This window comes from Notechis scutatus, chromosome 8 (assembly GCF_049901735.1).
Source record: "Notechis scutatus isolate UNSWTSFEM ecotype Mainland chromosome 8, rNotScu1.2, whole genome shotgun sequence".
In the NCBI taxonomy this organism is placed as follows: domain Eukaryota; kingdom Metazoa; phylum Chordata; class Lepidosauria; order Squamata; family Elapidae; genus Notechis; species Notechis scutatus.
The window spans coordinates 8,792,502-8,815,051 of NC_142016.1; the positions used below are offsets into that span (position 1 = coordinate 8,792,502).

The following is a 22,550-nucleotide window of genomic DNA, read 5'->3' on the forward strand; positions in this document are numbered from 1 at the left end:
TGAGAAAGTCCAGATATATTTCACAAGAAGAGTTCTCCATTCCTCTACTTGTTGCAGAATACCTTATGCCATCAGACTCGAAATTCTAGACCTAGAAAATCTAGAACTACGCCGCCTTCGGTCCAATCTAAGTATAGTATATAAAATCATACATTGCAGTGTCCAACTTGTCAATGAATACTTCAGCTTCAACCATAACAACACAAGAGCACATAATAGATACAAACTCAAGGTTAATTGCACTAAACTTGATTGCAGGAAATACGACTTCAGCAACAGAGTGGTGAATGTCTGGAATACTCTACCTGACTCTGTGGTTCCTTCCCCAAACCCCAAAAACTTTAACCTTAGACTGTCTACTATTGACCTCACCCCTTTCCTAAGAGGTATGTAAGGGGTGTGCATAAGTCCCTGTCCTATTGTTTCTTTTATTTTTCTTATATGTATCCGTGTATTCATAACTATGTTTTTACTTATACCTATTATCTTGTAAGCAATCGACAAAATAAATAAATAAAATAAATAAACTGTGTCCCATGTTGTTCTCAGGAATCTTCTCCAACTCGAAGGTCCCAAAATGTAAATATTCTTCCTATTCTGATGCTTCAAAGGCCAACCACGGTGGATTCGGTAATCAGAGAAGATTCACTGGTTCTGAATTCAGTTACTCCAGCAAAATTGGCAGAACCCAGATCCCTTTCCATTAATGCAAGAGAAAGGTTCAGCTGAACACTTGTGGCATTCCTGGTGTGATGGGAAGCATCTCATTCCAGAATGGCCTTTGCTGGCTCACTGCCATGTAGTCTAGTGGTTAGTGGTGGCCTAGTAACCAGGAGAGTGTGAGTTCTAGTCCTGCCTCAGGCATGAAAGCCAGCTGGATGACTTTCTCAGCCCAGCCCACCTCATAGGGGGTTGGTTGTTGTTGTGGGGAAAATAGGAGGAAGGTGTATTATGTACGTTTGCCTCCTTCCGTTACTTAGAAAATAATAAAGGTGGGATAAAAATCTAATAAATACATAAATAAAAGTAGGAGGGAAACTATAGTTCTGTGTCCTTGCAAGGCTGGACTAGTTAAAACTATGGATCTATCCTTCACAGCTGTTACTTTTCAGGCCACAGAGATAAATTCTACATTATTTACTTTTTGAGAACAATGTCTTCACAAAATTGCTAACTTCTGGCTAGATTCAGGCAAAATCCAGCAGGAATGGATGAGAGAAAGAATTAATCAGACCTGATATATCCCATATCTATCATCTGATACTGTCCTTTATTAGTGTCATAGTTCTTAATGGTATATCCTATTGTTTTTAGCTTTGAGATATGATTGTTATTCGTTGTTTTTATTACATTTATTGTTTTAGACTAAGTGTTGGTTTACAGTAGTTTTCATTTTCTATAATTGGAAACCAATAAACTGTTATTGTTTTGTGCTCCATGGTAACCATGATTTTTATGTTCTATGCTGCTGTTGTGCTATGTTGTACTCACTGCCTACGTAGCTTAGAGGCCAAGAACAGGCCCACATAGTTGTTACTCTGCTGCTACTTGGGGAGCCAGCCTACATTTTCACCAAGTTGGTCGAAGATAAAACAAAGTTGGTTGCAGAATCATGGCTTCTCTTCTCATTTCTAGCCAGGTACGTTGCCTCCTGCAGTTGGAGCTTGGAGATTTTGATTAGCCACCGAGAATAAGGCTTCCAAATCTCCGATCTCTTCTGCAATGTAATTTTACTGTGTTCCTTTTTTTAAAAACAAATCAAATTCCTGCCCATCCCACTGACACAGCAGTCAAGACAACTTGCAACCTATTTTTACCTCCATCCTCACAGGAACAGCCAAAAATCGTTTTCCCTTCTCCCACTCTGGGCTAGAAGCTTCTTAGCTCCTGTTGCCAAGTGCAGTTGGGTACCAACTGAGCTTTTTTTTGGGGGGGGGGAGGCAAACGGGGTAATACCTTTAAGTCAATCTTGATCCTTTTTATACAGACCTCATCTTTTTTCAGCATCTCCCCCTTTTCCTCTTCATCACATCCAGGCAGATGCTCTTCAGTTTGTCTGTTTGGTCTAGGCTGGATTTCTTTCAGCAGTTTTTTTAAAGACTTCTAGATCAGTGGCCCCCAACCTTTTTGTGCCACGGCCCGGTACCAGCATCACAAAATGATCCACGGCCCGGACCGGCATCAGCACGCATGGCAAGGCGAGCCGAGCGACCAGCCAGCCAGCCGTCCCGCTTCTCCCGCCACCTTCAACTCCTCCTTTGTACCTTTGTCGATGGGCTTCGGGACGGCCGCTCGCTTGCCTTGCCTTGGTGCTGAAAGAATCCTCGCACCTTAGTTTTGTCCACGCCCCCTTCGATGAAACTAAGGCCGAGGATTCCTTCAGGACCAACGCCGCTTTCTAACCGGAAAAGCTAACTGGAAGCACTTTCTCATCAAAACAAGATGGCGGCGCCCAGCAAACCGGCCCGGTAGAAAATGTTCCACGGACCGGTACGGTCCGGCCCAGTGGTTGGGGACCCCTGTTCTAGATGACCAGTCTGGAATTCCACCATACCTGCCCATCCGAATTAGCCAGAGCTACCTGTTAGCTTTTGAGATCAGCCCGGGTAAGCTAAGTGATTTCTTTAAAAAATAAACAGGGTCTAGCAAAAGCATCTATGGTATCCCAATTCAAGGAATTCCAACTGGTCAAAAAAAAAACACGTTCCCATGTCTGCCAGTTTAAGGGCAGAGCAGTTACCTCAACCATGAGTCCTTGCATGCTGTCAGATTTGTCTTGGGTCCTTGCTGCCATCAGTTACGTGGCAGGGTCAAGTGCCCAGCCAGGGGAAGAGGCTGGCTTTGTGCAAAAGACATGGGATTTTTGAGAGAAGTTACAGGCCAAAAGCAGGTAACAAAGACGACAATGCTAGAATGCACCCCTAAAGTGGCATGTCCAGGATATAAAATATAAAAAGAGAAAAAAGGAAAACCAACGCCTGGAGTCAGGGTTATATCTCTGTACTTGAGTTCTTGTCGTAACTGAGGGCCAGTTTGTGTAACAGTGAAGGCATCAAGCTAGAAACGGGGAGGCTGCGAGTTCTAGTCCTGCCTTGGGGACAAAGCCAGGTGGGCGACCTTGAGCCAGTCCCTCTCTCAGCCCTGAGGAGGAGGACATGGCAAACCACTTTTGAATAACCTTGCCAAGGAAACTGCAGGGACTTGTCCAGTTGATCTCGGAGAATTAGACACGATGGAACAGAAGAAAAACCAATGATCTTCTAGCTATATTGGCTGAGTTACAAAACTTGAGTGCCCACCCCATCTAGAAGGCAGTGAAGACCACCACAGTAGAGACTGGAAAGTGCTTTGTCCATTTTTCCTGGAATATCAATTTGGGTGCTGCTGGAAGAGAGCACTGGGGTCTTTAGTTGTTTCTAGCAAAGCTTTTTAAAGAGTTTAGTATAGTGATTAAGGCCTAGAAACCAGGATAGTCTAGTCTCACCTTTGGTGTGAAAGCTGGCTGGGTTGCATTGGGCCGGTCCTTCTCTCAGCCCAATCTCCCTCACAGGTCTGTTATTGTGAGAAAAAAGAGGAGTGTGGAATACAGGTAGTTCTCAACTTACGATCACAACTGAGCCCAAAATCTATGTTGCTAAGTGATAATTTTTTAAGTGAGTCTTGCTCCCATTTTATGACTTTTCCTGCCATATTTGTTAAGTCAGTCTGGTTTTTCCCCATTGACTTCGCTTGTCAGAAGGTCGCAAAAGGGGATCACAAGTAACTCCGGGACACTGCAACCATCATAAATGTGAATCGGTTGTCCAACCTCCAAAAGTCAATGTCAACTAAAAAAATATATATATACTTCTTTGGTCTTTTTAGTTGTCAGCAGAAAAGGGAAAGAGGGAAGTAGTGCATTCCTTAAAACACTTGAGAGAATCGCTTTGGCAACCGAAGCTTCTGCCGCGCAAAATTATTACTGGAGAGCATGATTGATGACTCTTGGCTACGGATGTGTCTCATTGGAGAATATACATCCAGGGGGTGGGGGTGGGGGGAAGACCAGGGTCAAGGGTGAAGCGAATGATGTGTTAGAGTTGGCTGCAACCGGGAAACGCTGACATGTCAACTCGTCATAAATCAATCTTCTTTTAGATGCGGCTAGAGACTTATGATTTGAATGGGGGTGCAGGTTGGAGTCCTGACAGCCAATCTCGTGACCACAGAGAGGCTGCGACGGTCGTAAGTGTGAATAGTCATGAAGTCACTTTTTTTCAGTGCCGCTGTAACTTGGGTCACTAAGTGAACTGTTGTAGGTGGAGGACTACCTGCTTTACGTCTGTTTGCCCCTCTTGAGTTACAAATGGGATACAAATCTAACAAACCCCTTTAAAACTTTCAAAAGTTTGGGAGAGGCGGCTCCGCAGAGATGTCTCCCCGATGAACAAGAGAAGGGCAGCCAGGCGCTGGTAACAAGACAAAACCACTTTTATTTATGGAACCGGAAAACACCAGGAGAACTCAAGGCCACAGCGTCGCAGGCTGAACCATCCTCCAACTCAAGAACACAGTACTGCAATAGTTACCAGCTGCATGCAAGAGCTTACATGCTGAAGAACACGGAGAAGCAAACACCCACAATCCAGAGAGTCTACATCCTGCTTGGATATATTGGCCCTAGGGAAAACCCACCTTGTTCTTTTTTAACAGCTGCTTTCATCCTCTTTAGTGCCCGACCTCCCTCCTCCACCCGGCCCCCTTATAGGTGGGTCAGGAGGGAGGGAAAACAGGTATTCACCTACCTTCCCCTCGGACTGCTCACCATTTTCTTTGTAGGATTTCTTTAAACAAAAAAAAAAATAAAAACCCAAAACCGAAACCTCTTATCCTACTTTTCATTGACAAAACCAGTCCCAAGCAGGGAAGGGACATCTCAGGATTGCTTTCAATAGGTTTTTTTCATGATTGTTCTTGGTTCAAATCGGTGCTTTTCAAACCTGGCAGCTTGTTAAGGTGAATGGACTTCAACTCCCAGCATTCCCCAGCCAGCATTGACTGAGGGATTCTGGGGAGTCAAAAGTCCACCCACCTTAAGGTTGTCAAGTTTGAAAAACGCGCAGGTTTAAATTTTTATAAGCTGCTGTGTGCAAGTTATTATTATAAACATCTGAGAAGCCCCTCCCCCCCCCCCCTTTCCCACCCCCGCCCGCCCTGCCACGACCCAAGCAAAATATAATTTGGCACCAGCTGCCTTTTGAGAAAGTATCATTCTTGGTCATTTGATTTTTCCCTGCAGATTATTTTGGAAAGATTTGTACTATTCGTCGTGGGATAGACAGAATTACATTCAAATAGAGGTGTGCAGCATTTCCTTAAGAGGAAAGCTTCAACCATGACAGAGTCCTGAGACGAGAATTGGTTTGTTTTCGAGGCCTTTCCACACCAGGGAATTCTTGGAGCCTATCCAAACATGACAGAGGTTAGCAAAGGACACTTGGGGTTCAAACATTATGCCGAGGTCATCTTTACAGCTTCACGCTAAGAAAGGAAAAGAAAAAGAAAAATAACCCAGACTCCCTTTAGCATCTGTTGAATCTCTCTCCAGAAAAGAATCTATCCCGTTTCACCAGTGCGTTAAGAGTCCACGGAGCAGCACTCATGTGCATTGCGATACATTATGCTTGATGCTTTTTTTTTTTTTTTTTTAAACTGCCAGCAAGTTAAGACTTTTGCTTCATAATTACTCTACGAGATCACAGAGAGCTACAAAACATGCACTGAGACATCGTTTGCCCTTCTCCTCCCCCCCTTTTTTTCTTTTAAAGTGGTGGTCCCGTCTTCATGGAACTCCGAGCCACAAATATTTGGCACCTCTTCGGCTATTTATTTATTCTTTTTCTTTTTTTAAAAAAGGGGGGCTTTAAAGACTCCCCTCCCCCTTCCCGCCAACACACACACACACACACACATACCGTGCCCCAATCTTTTAATGAACACCGTGTTGGGGGGGGGGTTTAATCGTTACGTCATCATCATCAGCCCTATGATGGATTTTGAGTCACTTTATGATCATCTTTAAACTTTGCAAAAGCTTGCCTCTCTCTGTGTGTGTGTGTGTGTGTGTGTGTGTGTATAATAGATCTGAGCTGCCTTGGGAGTCTTCTGCCACCTGGAAAGAAGGCAGAAAGACAGCCCCCAATAAATAAACCAATAAATAAATAAATACAAAGAAGGGCAAGAAATAAACCAACCCCTATTATAACACGGTATGACTTTGTGCAAGCTACTAGGGAAGGAGAGAGGCCGGACATACACTATCTCCCCCGCCACAGAGCTGCCCCCTGCAGGACAAAGAGGGAAGCTGCAAATTCCGGGAGAAGGCGCCTTTCTCCCACCACCTATTCCCGAGCACGCTTCACTGCTCGGAGAGACACTGTTCTAAGGCGGCCATGCCGTACAGACTGGCCAGCTCCAAACCCCGGTGTTGCTGGATCCTCTCCAAGCATGGCTGGCTGGCTCTGGCCAGCTCCACCAAGACCCCTTGGTAAGCCCTCGTCACCTCCATATCCACAGAGGACGGGACGACGCGACCCAGCAAGGCCATGAGGTCCTGCAGCCAGCCAGAACGCAGGACATCCTGGGGCAGCCACAGGAAGAGGGGCACGCAGCTAGCAAAGGCCTGCATCCCCAAAAACCACAACTCGCGGATGGCCGGCCAGGCGGCCTTGTAGGCGGGCGAAACGCCAAGGGTCACGATCCCCCCCTCGGTGCTGGAATGGGCCACGTAAGCTTCGGCAAGGAAACGGATGGCAGCGCCGAAGAAGCTCTCTGCTTCAGGTGTCCCCTGAAGACCTAAGAGGGAAAATGCAAGAGGCACATTAGATGGATCCAGGGCAATGTTTCTCTCTCTTATTTTAAAAAAACAATTTATAATATAAAATACAAAAGAAAATAGTAGGAAAGATAGGGGAAGGAAAAGTGCAGGAAAAAGGGGGAAAAGAAAGAAAAGGCATTCACTTTTGACACCCTTTGGTGCAATAGCACAAGATGATAACATCAAACCTCGACTTTTTACTTTTACATAATACTATAAACTAGCCACTTCTATAATAATAAGCCTATCTAATCGGTAAAACTCAAAATTGAAGTTTCATTTTTTCCCCCCACCTTAAGCACGAAGTCCAGAAGCGGTTTCCAAGTAGGAAAAAAAGGAATTGTGTTTTTTTTTCCCCTTTAATCAAAGCAGTCAATTAACTCCATCAACTTCTGCAGCCCATCGTTCATCCATTGTGGGAATCAAAATAGCTTTTCATGTAACCATCAAAGTTCCAATCCCCCCACCCCCCAAGTCTTTTTCCATTAAACCCCAAAAGAAAGGTTTCTGGTTTTATCTTTATGAGAATCTTCTGTATTAGGGTGGGAATCCTACTCCAATTTTTCTCTGCTTTGTCACAGATCCACCACGAGTGATAAAAGGTCCCTTCTTTTTACTTTTACATTTCCAACATTCATTGGAATCTCAATTTTGGCAGCTTTCAGATGTGTGGACTTCAATTCCCAGAATTCCCCAGCCAGCAATGCTGGCTGGAGAATTCTGGGAGTTGGGAGTCCACACGTTGGAAAGTGATCCTGTTTAGAAAAAGCAATTTCCCTCCCCTTTCATCTTTTGGATTTAAGACAGAATTAACTGGGGGGGCAAAATAAAAAGAAGTACTTTTGTCGGAATTAGGGAAGTGCAAAAAAGCTAGAGCAATCTGGCTTCTGTCCCATCCTTCCTCCTGAATTGGCCAGTCTGAACCTTCTGGAAATAACTACCACGCCTAATTCTGGAACAATGGTTTTTTCTTTTGTTTTTTTGCTCCAGACCATCCACTTCCAATCAATGTGGAAATCACCTTTGAAATGTTCTGGTCTGTCTAGGGGGAAACATGTGGGAAACGACGCTGTTCCGGCACAATCTGTTTTGCCCATTTTTAGCCTTCATTCTGGTCTCCAGAGTATTGTGGAGGAAAGAAGGCAGGGTTGGGGGAAAATAAAGGATTTGAAATAAGAACATCCCCCCCAATTCAAAGCTGGATGGCTGGGAAGACTTCGGACCCTTTGCTATCCAAGGCAGAGAAATAGTTTGCTTGTTCCTGCTTTGGTAAAATACTTTCCAGATCTTGGCTGGCTTCCTTTCCACAGCACTGAATAACAAGAGTTGGAAGGGACCTTGGAGGTCTTCTAGTCCAACCTCTGCTCAAGCAGGAAACCCTATTCCATCAGACAAATGGCTGCCCCGTCTCTTCTTAAAAGGGAAGAACACTAAGCACTTTGCATGCACTAAGGCAAATTATCAATCAACTCCCAATTGGGGATGGGGGAAAACCCAGAGAGCACCATTAAAGCGTATAATCGGAATTTGTTCACCCCACGGCAGGTCTCAATAATTGATCAACCTCAACCTGGAACCGTGGAGCAGTTCAAACTGTTACACAAGTAGTCCTCAACTTATGACTACCATCGGAACCAGGTATTTCCATTGCAAAGCAAGGCAGTTGTTAAGTGAGTCACAGCTGATTTTAACACCTATTTTGCACCTGGTTGTTAAGCAATTCACGGCTCAGCTGTTGGAAGTCCTGAAACAAATTTGACATCCTGCACTGACTTTGTTTGTTGGAAACTGGCTGGGCAGGTTCACAAATGGGGATCATGTGACCCTCGGATGCTGCAACAGTGGTAAATACAATCCAGGCCCAAGTGCCCATATTGTTCTCATGTGGCCATGGGGACGCTGCAGTGGTTGTAAGTGCAAGGATCAACCTTAAGTCACTTTTTAACCTTAAATAGTCACTAAATAAGTCAAGGACTATCTGTAGAGATGTACAGTTGTTATTTGCTGTGGCATGGGAAAAAATGCAACTGGTTAATAGGAAATCTGGGGCAGCACTCTACTGGGCACTGACTTGGCGATCTACGCACTATTTTAAATACAAGGAACGTGTCCTGATTCTGCAAGTACCCACCCACCATTAATGGGAGCCCAGCCAACTAAGCACTGAAACAAGATTAAAACCACCGGTGGTTTGGTCCCCTGCTCTGCTTCAAACGATTTAGTTCAGTCAATAGAAAGGGAGGGACCACCACTTGCCTGGATAAGAGAACAGTTTTCGGGCCATCATTAGCCCCAGAGTGGCCAGGTTGGCACTCAAAGTGAGATGTTCTCTCTGTGGCAGCAGAGACGAAAGAGATTTCAGCACCGTATCCATCAAGACTGAGAAACAATCTTCTCGGCTGTGGAAGAACAACGATAATCATGTATTTAGAAATATTTGACTGATAACATGAGAATATATACAAGTAATTGTAAGGGAGGACTAGGGAGAGGATGCACAAAAGAATTTGTAACCAACCGACACCCTGTATGTACATAATTGGAAGATGGCTTGATGCTTTTATGTTGTGCTTGTGTATGTTTGTCTAAAAATAAAATGTTGTTTAAAAAAACAAAAAAAGACTGAGGAACAATCTTCTCGGCTGTGGAAGGGAAGAGCAGAAGAGGTGATGTTTTCTGAGTTATTTGCAAATTCCTCCTTCTTGCACGATATTCTTAGGACTTCTAAATTTGGCTCTCTGCCCAAAAATGGAAATGCAAGGAAACTCCAGGCGAAATAGAAATAATGAGGAAAATTTGGATGTGTGCAGAAATGGATAAATTGACACAAGAACTAAAAAAATAAGGATGAATCTGGTTATTACAAAATATGGGAAAAGTTTTATCACTGGTTGGAAAAAAAGGAAGGATCAAGAATATAAGAAATGATTAAGGTTTATGTATATATTATATATATAAAATGTAAATATGTGCTATTTTTTAATATGAATTAGCGATGTAAGACAACTATGTGTGTTAGGATGATTGCACCATGTTCATTGTTTTTAAATGTCTTTTTCTTTTTTGTGTGTGTATGTTCAATAAAAAAATTAAAAAAGATTTTTTTTTTTGCTCTCTGCTTCAACAGCACTAGGAGGATTTGATGAAGAGGTTAAAATAAAAGACAGGCCCAAAGCCACTTCTTGCTGGAATTTCCTCAATTGAAATCCAAAGTGTAATCTCTTGAGCTGGTTTTTCATGCTTTTTATTTTATCTTTCTATTGACATCCTGCCTAATTCTGGACCGCACATAGATCAACTCACGGCATGGCAAGAGTGACAAGGAAAAAACATCGGGAAGATGGGTTTTTAGAAGCAACCAAATACATTGGCATTTCCCGATAAACCACATTTCAACAGAATCTCACAAAGTCAAACGCTTCCAGGGAAAAAACCACCAGGATAAAAGGGTTGGGGTGGAAACCAAGTTCTATAAAAGACAGGGCAGTTACGGGCAGACATGACGAGCCTTCAGATGTTTTAACTATTTTAAAGGCCATCATGCAGAATACAGAATAACAGAATCAGAAGGGACCTTGGAGGTCTTCTAGTCCAACCCCCCCCCTGCCTGAGCAAGAGACCCTGTACCATTCCAGGCAAATTGCTGTCCAATCTCTTCTTAAAAACCTCCAGGGATGAACCATCCACAACTTCTGAAGGCAAGCCGTTCCACTGATTAATTGTTCTCACTGGCAGGAAATTTCTCCTTAGTTCTAGGTTGTTTCTCTCCTTGATTTGTTTCCATCCATGGCTTCTTGTCCTGGAGAATAGCTCGACTCCCCTCTTCTTTGTGACAGCTCCTCAAGTACTGGAAGACTGCTCTCATGTTACCCCTAATCCTTCTCTTTGTTAATCTAGAAATACCCAGTTCCTGGAACTGTTCAACATAGTTTTTGTCTCCGGACCCCCAATAACCCCTGTTGCTCTTCTCGGCCCTCTTTCTCATTTATTCCCATTGTTAAGAGCTGTTTGGTCTCACCAAAAAATTACCCATTGGGATGTTCCCCCTTTCACTGGAAATATTCAAACCAGCTATCCGTCAGGACTAACTAATTCTGCAGTCCAGATCTTTTTCTAGGCAAGGATTTGGACGGGTTGATCTCCATGTTCTTTCCTAGCCTACGACTCTAGGCGTGGGGATGGAGGCGTTCACAGGAATACGTCCGGATGCTTTCAGTGCAAAGGAAATTGATGGGGCTTGCAAAACTGCCTGCTGTCAGAAACCCTGCAAAACATCAGCCCCAAACACAAGAGTTTCATAATCACAGCAGCCGAATGTGCCACAAATGCCTTTTAGATCTCTGTGTTCAATGTGCAAAGATCGCTAAGAGCAGCCCAGGCACATGAGGAGTCGTGTGCCCACTAGCTCTCTCTCTCTCACACGGAATGCTGGCAAACGCCTACGCAGGAGCAATTAGCATCAGCTCCCTGCAGAGTGCTTCGCTTAAGCAACAAACTGAAGCGGACCTTTCTAACAAGGAAAGGAGTTGCTTACACCTCCACCTACATACATTACCTGATTAGATCGGGAGCGGTGACAACGAAATTCAGGAAAATCTCGCACGAGGTTTGAAGACTGGCTTCAATAACTTTTGAAGCGGACTGGGATTCGGTGTTCGAAACAAAGGTCTCCCAGCGGTGCAGGAAATATTGGCACAAGAGAACAGGCGCCCCCTCCGAAATTAGGATCTCACGGGGGCGATCTTCGGCAGTCAGGTGGCTCAAACCAGGTAACAGGAATCTAGGAGGGGAAACACAAGGCCCTGGAAGTGAATTTAAAGCCAGAGAGTTTTGAATTAATCATTCGATCCAAAAGCCTGCAAACAGCCTTCCAAATGGACTTTCATTCTGGACTTAAAAGGCAAAGATAAAGGACCTGTGAGGAAACGTTTCCGTGTTTCAAAAGCAAGAGGTGTTGGTAACCTGTTCAGTCAAATTATGGTACCTACATCTCAGGGGCTTGAAGATAATACAGTAGTGGAGAATTTCTCAGTTGCAATAGAACAGAAAACTAGGAGGAGTTGAAGATAAACAAATCCAAAGTTAGTGGAGTCATGACAGACATGGTTTCTCCAATCCAGCTCTTACCAGAGTACTGGCGAGACAGCAAAAAATTATATGGAGGGTACAGAAATAAATGCATGACCTTTATATGTGGGCCTAGAACCATCATTACAAATTGCTGCACAATCCTCCTGAAGTTTGCTGCATTTATAATACAACCACTGCTAGCGATTACAAGCTGTTGTAGTTAACAGAAGCAAGACTATCAGATATCTTAAAACACACAGTTTCTCAGCCTTGCTAGCTTTCAGTTGCGTGGACTACAACTCCCAGAATACCCTAGCCAGTCTTGCTTAGTATGAAGACATGATTAAGCAATACTCTGAATGTTTTGCAAAACAAAATTATGCCAATGACAAAGGAGTGTTGGAAGCTGTAAGTCAGCATGAGGAAAAAGGACACGTAAGCCTCATCTTGCATTCAGAAGAGGAACTAGGCCAGGGGTCTCCAAACTTGGCAACTTTAAGATGTGTGGACTTCAACTCCCAGAATTCCTCAGCCAGCTTTGCTCTGGAACTAGGCATACAGACTTTAGTTTCAACATTAATAGAAGGAAGACTCTCCATAAAAGTCAACATCAGTAGGACAAATCTGCCCTGGAATTGGTCAAGAAATCGGAGTACTGGACATACAAAATTGGACATCCCATACAATGTCCATGTTAAAAGATGGCCCTCTCTCTTCCATGGAGGACAGCCAAATCTCTGGGCCTCCTACAAGCACAGGATGGAACCAGGCCAAGGCATGGCAAGTCACCCATAATTAACACTCTAAAAAGAAACTTCATCTGACTCTCCTCAAGAAGCAAAACATTGGGGAAAGTTTTCACAAACAGAGCCGCCTGTCACTTTATCGTGCTTTTATAAAGGGTGCAACTGAGGCTGGGAAGTTGAACATGGATGCTGCAAATTTGAACCAGGGTCTTTTCTGCCTTTCAGACGACCCATTTGATCGTCAAATGCAAACAAGACAGAACTGCAGACAGTCCTCAAATTACAGTCCTCAACTGTCTCGGGATGATGTGATTCCCCTTTTGTGACCTTCTGACCAGCAAAGTCAATGGGGATTCACTTAACAACTGTGTTACTGACTGAACACCTGCAGCGATTCCCTTAACAACGGTGGCAAAGGAAGTTGGTAAAATGGGGGCAAAATTCACATAACAACTGTCTCCCTCAGCTCAATTGTGGTCATAAGTTGAGGACGACTTGCATTTCAGTTCTAACCCTGGGAGCAAGGGGCTCGTGAGCCAAAAGGACAGGAGATGCACCGATCTGTTGGGAGAGAAATCCTATCAGCTCTTGTATTCCAGCAACCATCTGTATTTTTCACCTCAGGGCGTCTCCCCTCCAAAGAGGCTCCGGGATGGGGCCTTGTCCAGCCTGCTCCTTTTCGGACTGTGAAGCGCTTCGCCGGCTTCTCCTCTCCTCTTCGAACTGCACCTTGGCATAGTAAATGAGGAACGGGAGCAGGTCACAGATCTCTTGCTTGAGGAACGAGGTCTCTTCAGCCAGCCAGGCGCCCAGGATTCGGACAGAGGCGAAGATGAAAGGATCCTCCAGCTTCTTCTGCCCTACCTGAGTAACAGAAGAAGAAGAAGAAAACACACACACACACCTCCAAGTCCCGCCTTCACAAAAACAGCGGAGGCAAGAGGCCTTGCAAGGCCGAATCCCAAGGAAGACCGCCTTGAGGAGGGTGAAAGAGCTGGCATCCGTCAGACCATAAATGCCAGGCCTGCCCCAACTTAGGAAAGAAAGACCCTCCACTCCGCTTGGTTGAAGTGGTGATAGGTTCTTTTACTAAAGTTAAGCGGTTGCAGCCAAAGTACTGAGTTTTCTTGAATGGACAGCTCAGGCACTCGGCTGAGAAAAACCGCTGCACTTTCCCACCCTTCTGCTCTAACTAAAGGGACTTTCAGGACCCAAATGGCTCCCAACTGAAACTGAAGTCTCGATGGCATACATTTGGAAAGAACTGCAAAGGAATGCCGCCTAAAATTCCCCTTCCCGCCCCGTCTAGTTCTCTTGTACGCCAAACATTTTACACGCCAGAATGGCCTCTTTGTAGACCAGGCGCATCTTGCCAATCTGACCCACTTCCCAGCCCCAACCTCCCATCTTAAAAGGATAATTATCTACCCCGGGCAACAGGCTCTTCTCTTACCTGTCTCAGGTAATGTATGACAGCCCCCAAAGCTTCCTCCAGGATCCCCACCAGCTGCACTTTCTGGGTCTCTTGCAGGAGAGAGCCTTTCTCTCGGGTGCACTCCACGATGGCCAGCTCCATCAGGATGTAGCAGGCAGCCATCAGTTCCCGCTTCTTATCCACTTCCGACAGGTCCAGCTCCTCCAAGGTCAAGCGGACTTCCACACAAGCCAAGTTGACCAAGAGGGCGAAAAATTTGCTGCCAGAACTGCCGGCTGGGATCCAGGCTGAGCTGCAGGCTTGGGAGAGGCAGGCCGAAAGCTTCAAGGCAGGGTCTCGCTGGGAAGAGCTTAGCTTGCTTGTTAAGATGCTCGACAGGCCTCGGTAGAGGGGCAGGAGGCATTCACAGCCCGGGGGCAGAAGAGGAGGCACAAAGCGGGCCAGCACTTCGCACAGCTGGAATTTGGTCATGTCTTCGGCCTTCTGGAACTCCGCACTGAGGACGCTAAGCACACCCATAAGGTCAGTAGTCGCTCTCTGCCAACACTTGGTTTCCGCCACTGTCAGGAGCCCCACCAGCAGCTGAAGGGCCTGATCGTAGCCGTAGCTGTGGTTCACGTAGGCCTGGCAGAGGGCGGAGAGGGCGCCCCTGTTGATCAACTCCCTGGGACCCTTGGGGGTAGCCAAGATGGCTCTGAGGCATTGGTAGGCATCGTCAATCATGGCACTGTAAGAAGCATCTCTGGTCTTGGCGGAAACCACGTCACTGAAAGTGGGGATTTTGTTCAGCATCTGCGGGTGCCGGGCTAAATCTGGATCGGTGCAGAAACAGGCCAGCAGAGTGAGACCCAGAGCTTGGAAAGTGTGCTGAGGGCAGCCCTCGGGGGGATCCTTGGAAGTCAGAAGCCGGTTTGGGAATGTGAAGCCGACGGCATCGAAAATCCTTCGACGGGCTTTGGAGTTGATTTCCCCTGCTTTGATGGCTTTGGTCACCTGAAAAAAGCAGCAAGAGGTATCAAAAGGTGGTGGAGAGATTCCAGCTCTTTGCCTGGGCTAAGAAGTGAATTAGAAACCCCCCGCCACGCATGCTGCCCACCTTTTGATTTATATGAGAAGTTTAAACTCTATAATTCAACAAAGGACCTAAATAACATTCAAAAGCTGCTGGTCCTATTATCATCATCACCACCACCACATTTTACAGGGGGGACCCAGGTGAGTTTATCTCTCAGATAGTTAGCCAACTACTAATGAGTAGCTAAAATGAATAAGGATTTCCTTCCTTCCTTCATCCCCCGCCACCCCGCCTACTGGGTCAGGGACTTACCAGGAGCAAAGCTGCAAATTGTTCGCTATCATTACTTGCATCACGAAATACATTCAGGCATCTCTCCAGGGTACAATTCTTGCTGCTCTCACCATCATCAACAATTCCGGAGTTTGAGGCCATGGTGCCAACGTTGACTGTCAAAAAAAGAGAAAAGGAATAACTCAGAAAGACAGAAAGGCTCCACTCCAAAGTAATACTGGAAAACCAAGCACGAATCTGGCTTTCATTGTCAGGAAGGAACCGAGTGCCAACTGAAAGTGGCCCTTTTTAATCTCCCGGGATGGCCATCAAACCAACACCAAGCTTGGCCCAGCTATTATCAGGAGAAGGAGCAGCTGCAGGCAGCTTGCCTCTTCCATTCGACCAGAAAGAACACTTAGCTCCAGCAACGCACAATCCTACGACTGTCAAAGTAAAGAGTACCTTGGTCTCTCACCCATCTGCCACAGGAACAAGACCTGTCAATGGTTATTTAAGGAACAGCACAAGCAAAAGCAGGGCAGCCCACCCCAAATTGACTATAATAATAACCTATAGCTCACCACGGTATCCGGCTTTGAAGAATTGTTCTTTTCCTCCTTCTTCCTTCTAGACTTTTGTTTGCAGGCCTGATAGTAGAGGTTCTCTCTCTTTGGACGTGAGCTGCTCTGGAAAACAACGGCCCCCGTGTTTTTTTTTCTTTTTTAGTGACAATGACAAAAGAATTTTGGATTATCAGAATTGAGTGACTGTGCCAGTGCCCACTGTTCCAATAGTGTAGATTAGGACGTCTAACCTTCAGCATTGAGTCCACAAATAGATCTGGGGATCTGCAGATCGTGCAGACAGATTTATGTTATGAATTAAGGAACACGATGACACTATTTGTTTGCAATGTGATCTGAAGGTGAAGGACCAGTGTTTTGTCATGTCAGAATGCTTTCTGGATCACCTACACCTTTGCCAGCTGATCAGACCTCTGCTGTTGTGGTGGCCCAGTTAAACTGCCCATCCTGGTGCCTACTGCCCCACTTCCCCCGGGGTTTCAGAGGGTTCACAGGAGTTTTCCAGCACTCTTTGCAGGCAGCTCTATGCCCCTCACCAACCTCTGGAATAGGGTGCTGGCAAAAGCAGTAGACAAGGATTGCCCCAAGCGGTCTCTCCTTGTAGATCCCTGTAAATTCTTTGGTTTGCTGGGGAATTGGAGTGAGGGTGGACAAAACCAGAGTAAATCTGATGGCTCAGGAGTGCATGTCCACATTCGTGAATGCATCATAAAAATGGGGAAGTTTTAACTTCCCGGGTCTGCAGCGTTGCATCCAGTGACTCTGTTCAGCCTCCGATCTGGGAGGCTGCTGTGACATATTTACAAATCATTTTGGCAGATACAATTGCTTGTATTCTTCTCAGCTGGTTTCCTCCTGGAAAGAATCTTGGCCAAGATTCTGGCATGGGATTCTTTGGAGCTTGTGCAGACCAAGGATGTGGAGTGGGACTGTGGCAACAGAAGTTCTGCCACCTGCAACTTTGACTCATGATCCAACTGGACTATGCATGAAAATTAGGGAAGGTTGTGAAGAAGGTGAAAGACCAAAGAGGCCGAGTGCCTTCTGTGTCTTGGCAGGCAAGAACTTTCAGAAGATGAAAAAAGCCACGGAGAAAGATAAAGGGAGGGAGATGCATTCAGTCCTACTACTATAGCTTTCCCATAAAAGTAGCACTGACCTACGTGGCATTGGTCTCCTAGTTTAGTCTTCCTTAAAAGGTTGACAGGGAGGCCACCTATGAATTGGAAAGAAGATTCCCATCCTCATGTATTAACATGGAGTTTCTTTGGTCTGTGGGCCTTTTTAAAACCAGAAAGCTCTGGCCACCATGATTCGTGCCCTTCTCTCCACACAGGTAGACTATCGCAACACACTCTATGTAGGACCAGCTTTAAAGATAACTCAGATGCTTCAACTAGCAGCTTGGTCTGTTAATTGGAGGGAGTAGATTCAGCAGTGTAAATTTACTGTGCTGCACTGGTTGTTGGGTTACTTCTGGGTTCTGTTCAAATTGTTGGTTACCATTTTAAAGCTCGTCACGAATTGACACTTGCAGAATTGTTTCTTGCCCTTGCTTGGTCTCTCCCATGCTGCCTTTAAGGGAGGGTCTGTTGTCAGGCCCAAGCCCAGGCAAGAGACAGTGAGATCCAGTTGAGTCCAATATTTTATTTACTTGCAGCTAGTAGACAGAATCTTGCCAAACTAAAGCTATAGCTTTCTAAGCTATTAGATATATCTTGACAGATTCTAGGATGTGGCTACCCTGAACTCCTTTCCCCCTTTCCTCCTCTCCAACTCCATGATTCACAGTCTCTTCATCCGAGTCTCTTTCTGGGAAAACTCTCTTGAGTTGGTCAAATTCTTTCCCTCTGCTGCTGTAGGTGCCCACTCCATCACACGAGCGGAAGGTTCCCACCCAAATGAACGTGTGGTGAGAAGTGGTAATGTACTTTTTCTGTGGCTTTCTTCATTTTGTAAAAGTTTTTGCCTGCCAAGACATAGAAGCTACCCAACGGTCTTTCAGAAGCCACTATCTTACTATTCCACAGGGCACTTGGATACGAAAGGCAAAATGGCTGCCTTCTGTTGGCTAGATAAGAGTCGTGTAATTTTTGTGTCTGTTACTATTTCACTTGGCTGTAAAGTGCCTTGGCTTCTCAGAAGTGGATGGTCTTTAAATATTTATATATAAATAAATATTTATATACCCAGGAACCCAGGAATTTATCAAAAGAAGCAGAATGTGGCTATTCAGAAAATCTGTTTCTGTTCCCCCCCCCCCTCCAAAATAGTTACTTTCCAGCAACCTAATCCAGGGAGAATAATTGGGGAGGTGGGGAGGAAGTGAGAAAGCTTTTCAACTGGTTCTATTGTTAGACAACCATGAGTCATAAACTTTTGCACTGGCTGCAAGACACTCTGATCTGCCACTTCTGATCTCCTGCCCATTCCTCACCTAGAAATGTCAGCAAAACATTGTTAAAAATTATGTTCTATGTGAACCATTAAAACAGGGTTAATAAAACCAGCCTAGGATTTAAGAATTATCTTCATTGCTACATAGAATTCTGATTCTGCTTGGTTTTCCCTTACATATAAAATATTGCCAATATATTGAGCCTTAGCCACTATAACGTCCTCAGAACAAGTTGATTTATATTGTTCGAAAACCATCAAAACAAAATTTGGAAAATCGTAAAATATACAGTTGCGATAAACTGGTTTATTTCAGACATTTGAGTGATAATGTTGGCTGATAATCTGGAAAATTACGTCAACACTTAATACGAAATAATGTTTTAACATAGCTCAAATGAGGAATGAAGCTGTGTACAATGTCTTTTGAAAACATAAAAATGTTCTTTTTCTAATATTTAAGTCCTTCTTTTCTCTTTTGCTTCTCTCAACCTTGCTGTAGTGCACACTATAAAAATATTCTACAATAAATAATGGTTCTGCAGCATATTTCACAGCAGACCAATTAAAATAGAAACGGCTCCCTCAAGAACGGAATGTGGAAGAGACGGGGAAGCTCACGAGAAGGAGATCCAACCTAGAAACGAGGAATTTCATGACAATGAGAACTATTAAGCAGTGGAAGAGCTTGTCTCCTGGAGTTGTGAGTGCTCCATCACTGGAGGTTTTCAAGAAAAGGTTGGACATTCATTTGTCCAAGTGGTATGAGGACGCTTGCCTTGGGTGGAGGGTTGGACTAGAAGGCCTCCAAGGTCCCTTCCAACCCTCTAATTTTATGAATGAAATTTGTGAAATATAGCTTTAAAACACGGGAGAGGGAGTATCAGATATGCTACCCTGATATCTCAGAGAAAGACTGAATGTAAGTCTAAGCAATAACAAATTAATATTATTATTAAAGCATAAAATTCTAAACGGATAAGAAAGGGAATCTTTTGGTCTTTTTATAGTTGCTAGCTTAATGACAAATTTGGAATGTTAAAACTCTAGCCCATTTTTAAAATAGGTTTTTGCCCTTGGAAAATGGAAATGTTCTTTGCTCAATCCAGGTGTGAGAGCATCTGTGTGCACGCGCACTTTATTCTTGGATGGTTCTAATTGAAAGGAACGGAACAAATAATCATGTGACACATTTTTATAAAAATATCCAGGACTTCATCCGTGCAGAAAGATGACAATAGTAGCTGTGACCTCAGCTCTCTACCATGAAAAAACACAGAAATGTAGGTTCTTTTAAATTCAGATCTTCCTGACTGGAAAAATATAAATCTTTAAAAAGCTGCCCGGCAGCTCCTAGGCTGACAAAATGTGAAGAAATAAAACCAACATTATTATTCTTACACCCAAATCCAGATTCTGGAGGGAAGGATGGCTTCTTAAAAGGGATGGAGAGAGTAATTAAGGCAGAAAGTCTTCCATCCATGGCCAGAATCAAATCCAGATTCAGACTGGAGCTGCTGAAGATATATAACCTTGGACCATCCTGTTCTAATTAGGTTGCTTCCACCAACTTAACAGGAACCAATGGAACATGCTTGTGTCATGTAATTAAGGGCATCTCCAGATGTGCCCAAGTCACAGCACATCTGTCAGAACTGAACTGGTGATCAATTAGATTGTAGGTGCAATTCAAGATGCTTGTTTTCACCTTGAAAGCTGTACATGGCTGGCATGTTTAAAGACCATTTTCTTCCAGCTGTCTGCTCATCCAATATGATCTAGTAGGGAGACCCCATCCTTGTGGAACCAGAGTTCTTTTTCTTGTAAGCCCCCCCCAAAAAAAAAATTGGAACAGTGCTATCTCTAGGGTCAGATCAGCACCAATCCTATCTGCTGCCCAGGAAAGTCATCACCTATTCTGGAGAGCCTTTAAAGATTTATGATACGGCATGTCTCTTCCTTGCAGCAGGCAATTGTTACGGCTATGACTGTTTGCCTTGGTGCCTTAATGGCAAGCAAGATTGTTATTGGGTTAATGTTTTTCCTGGTGTTTCTTTTCTAAATAATTTTGTATAATTTCTAAGCCTTCTTGGAACTGATCAGCATATAAATTGCAGTAACGAATTAATAAGTATGCCTTCTCCCTTTGCATTTAATGGATTTTTATTCTTCTTTAAAGGAAGCTTTCATAAGGCAAATGTTTTAAATGCTTTAAAAACAAAACTATTCAATAAAATCAAAATCAAACATACATACATATACACACACATTTATAATAGAGTCAGCAGTAAGAAGAATTATGTGTTTTGGGAACAGTATTCAAAAACACATACAAAAATAGGACAAGCAGAATGCCACAAATGTGAAACCATCACAAAGAGTTGCTGTCCATGGTACTATCGTTTCTCATCAGATTTTTGGTGAGCTAAAAGAAAGCTAGTCTTAGAGACTTAAGGAGACTGGACAATTCAAGTAAGAACAAACCAGGGTTAATTTTATAGCTTACATCCAGCTCTTGACTGCAAAAAAAAAAAAATTCCTTCATGCAGAGCCTCTGCTCACTTTTCTGAATACTTGCTCTGCAGAGCAGTCAAAAATGGGTTGCTGGTTTACTGTTGGTAAGGGTTGAAAAATCAGCAATTTGCACCAAGTGGCTTAGATAGAAGAAGCCTCAGTAATGATAGTTAGGAGGAACAAACTAGCAATTGTGCTTAACCTACTCATATAACCACTGCTTATAGTTCAGTGGGTAGTTACAAATAGGTTAATGATGGTTCACTTAACTACAGGCAAGCCTGCAGAGAGAGAAAGAAACCCATCCTTTTCTTCCAGCATCTCTATGCAAAACCACTGCATTCCCATTGTTCACCCAGCAGGCAATCAGGGATCTTAAACAGATTTGCCTGGCGGGAGGCTTCTCCCCCCTTTACTCAGTGATCCTAATTAAAATCACCCATTTTTCGCAGCAGGAATGCAGCTAATTGCAATTAGGTTGCAGGAGAAACAAAAGCCTGGTTGCTCCCTTTTCTCTTCCAGTTATGATCTGAGGAGGAATGGCTTGATGGGTATCAGTGGTGCAAGCAGGTTCCTAAATGCTGTTGCAGGCAGCGGCTCGTGCAATCCAAGAACCTGACCCCCCCCCGCATGATCCAAGCCATCCACCCTTCCAAGCTGCCTTCCTTCGCCTTGGCAACCAGCCCCGCTGGATCCCCAGGAGACCACAACCCCGCCATCCAAACCAGCCCCACAGATGTCCAGCAGGGATGGAACCGCTGTCAAAACTGATGCCAACAGAGGCAGCCAAAAGCCTGGACCCGGTGCTGCTGCTAAGGGCAAACTCTGCCCAAGAAGCAGTGGATGGGAGGTTGTGGTTTTTTTGGGGGGGAGGAATTGCCCCTCTGAAACACAACTGAACCCCCTTCCCCTCAGAGACACCATCCAGCGTTTGAAAAGGACAGCACGAAACCCCCACCCCAAATTCTTTCCACCAAACACCCCAGGCGGGAGAGGCGGGGGATTCCGGTTTTCCCACGCCGAGCTCCCCTGGCTTCCACGCAGCAAAAAGGGACGTCGGCACAGTGGGGAGGAAGACTCCGCTGCAACGGTACTTTTCGCTGTTCTCCTCCCCCCCCGCCCCACGCAGCCCAGCCCCCGAGGGCGGGACGGGACGGCCGCTGCCTCTCCGCCCGACCCGACCGTGGGGGGCCGCGTGGGGGCACGGATGGAGGGGGATTGCAAAGGGGCCGCCCCAGCCCAGCCTTCTCTAAACTGCGACATCAGGCGGGAGAGGCCAGATTCTTCCCCCCCACCTCCCCCGAAATGTGCGCCGCGGCAACGGCGTGCGCGAGACTAAAGGGCGCCCTTTGGGAGGCTCAGTCCCCCCACCCCACCCCGCCCTCCTCCTCTCAGCCTCCCTGGCTGCCCAAGCTGAGGGGGCGGGTGGCCTGGCCCTGGGGTCCCCTCGCCGCCTCAGGGCTTCTTCCCTTGCTTGACTCCGCTCGCTTCCCTTCATTACCTCCCAGCCGACCGCGTGCTTCTCCTCCGGCTCTCCCGGATGGCATCTGCCAGGAGCGAGCGCGCGCGCCGAAGGACCGTCTGCCGCTCTCTCCAACGCAACGCCTGTCGGCTTTCCCTCTCCGCCCGCCCCCTCCTCCTCACCTCTACTTGGCTT

At 45.3% G+C, this 22,550-nt stretch overlaps 1 protein-coding gene across 1 annotated transcript; it reads right to left on the minus strand.

Moving 5' to 3' along the window:
* Window positions 1-5,695: 5,695 nt before the first annotated feature.
* Window positions 5,696-22,514, minus strand: NCDN (neurochondrin). Its single transcript, XM_087970566.1, has 7 exons — window positions 22,395-22,514; window positions 15,435-15,571; window positions 14,126-15,100; window positions 13,292-13,536; window positions 11,412-11,636; window positions 9,113-9,255; window positions 5,696-6,834 (listed from the first exon to the last, which is right to left on the minus strand). The coding sequence occupies exons 1-7, from the start codon at window positions 22,438-22,440 to the stop codon at window positions 6,398-6,400; spliced, it is 2,208 nt and encodes a 735-aa protein (XP_087826692.1). The 5' UTR covers window positions 22,441-22,514; the 3' UTR covers window positions 5,696-6,397.
* Window positions 22,515-22,550: the final 36 nt, after the last annotated feature.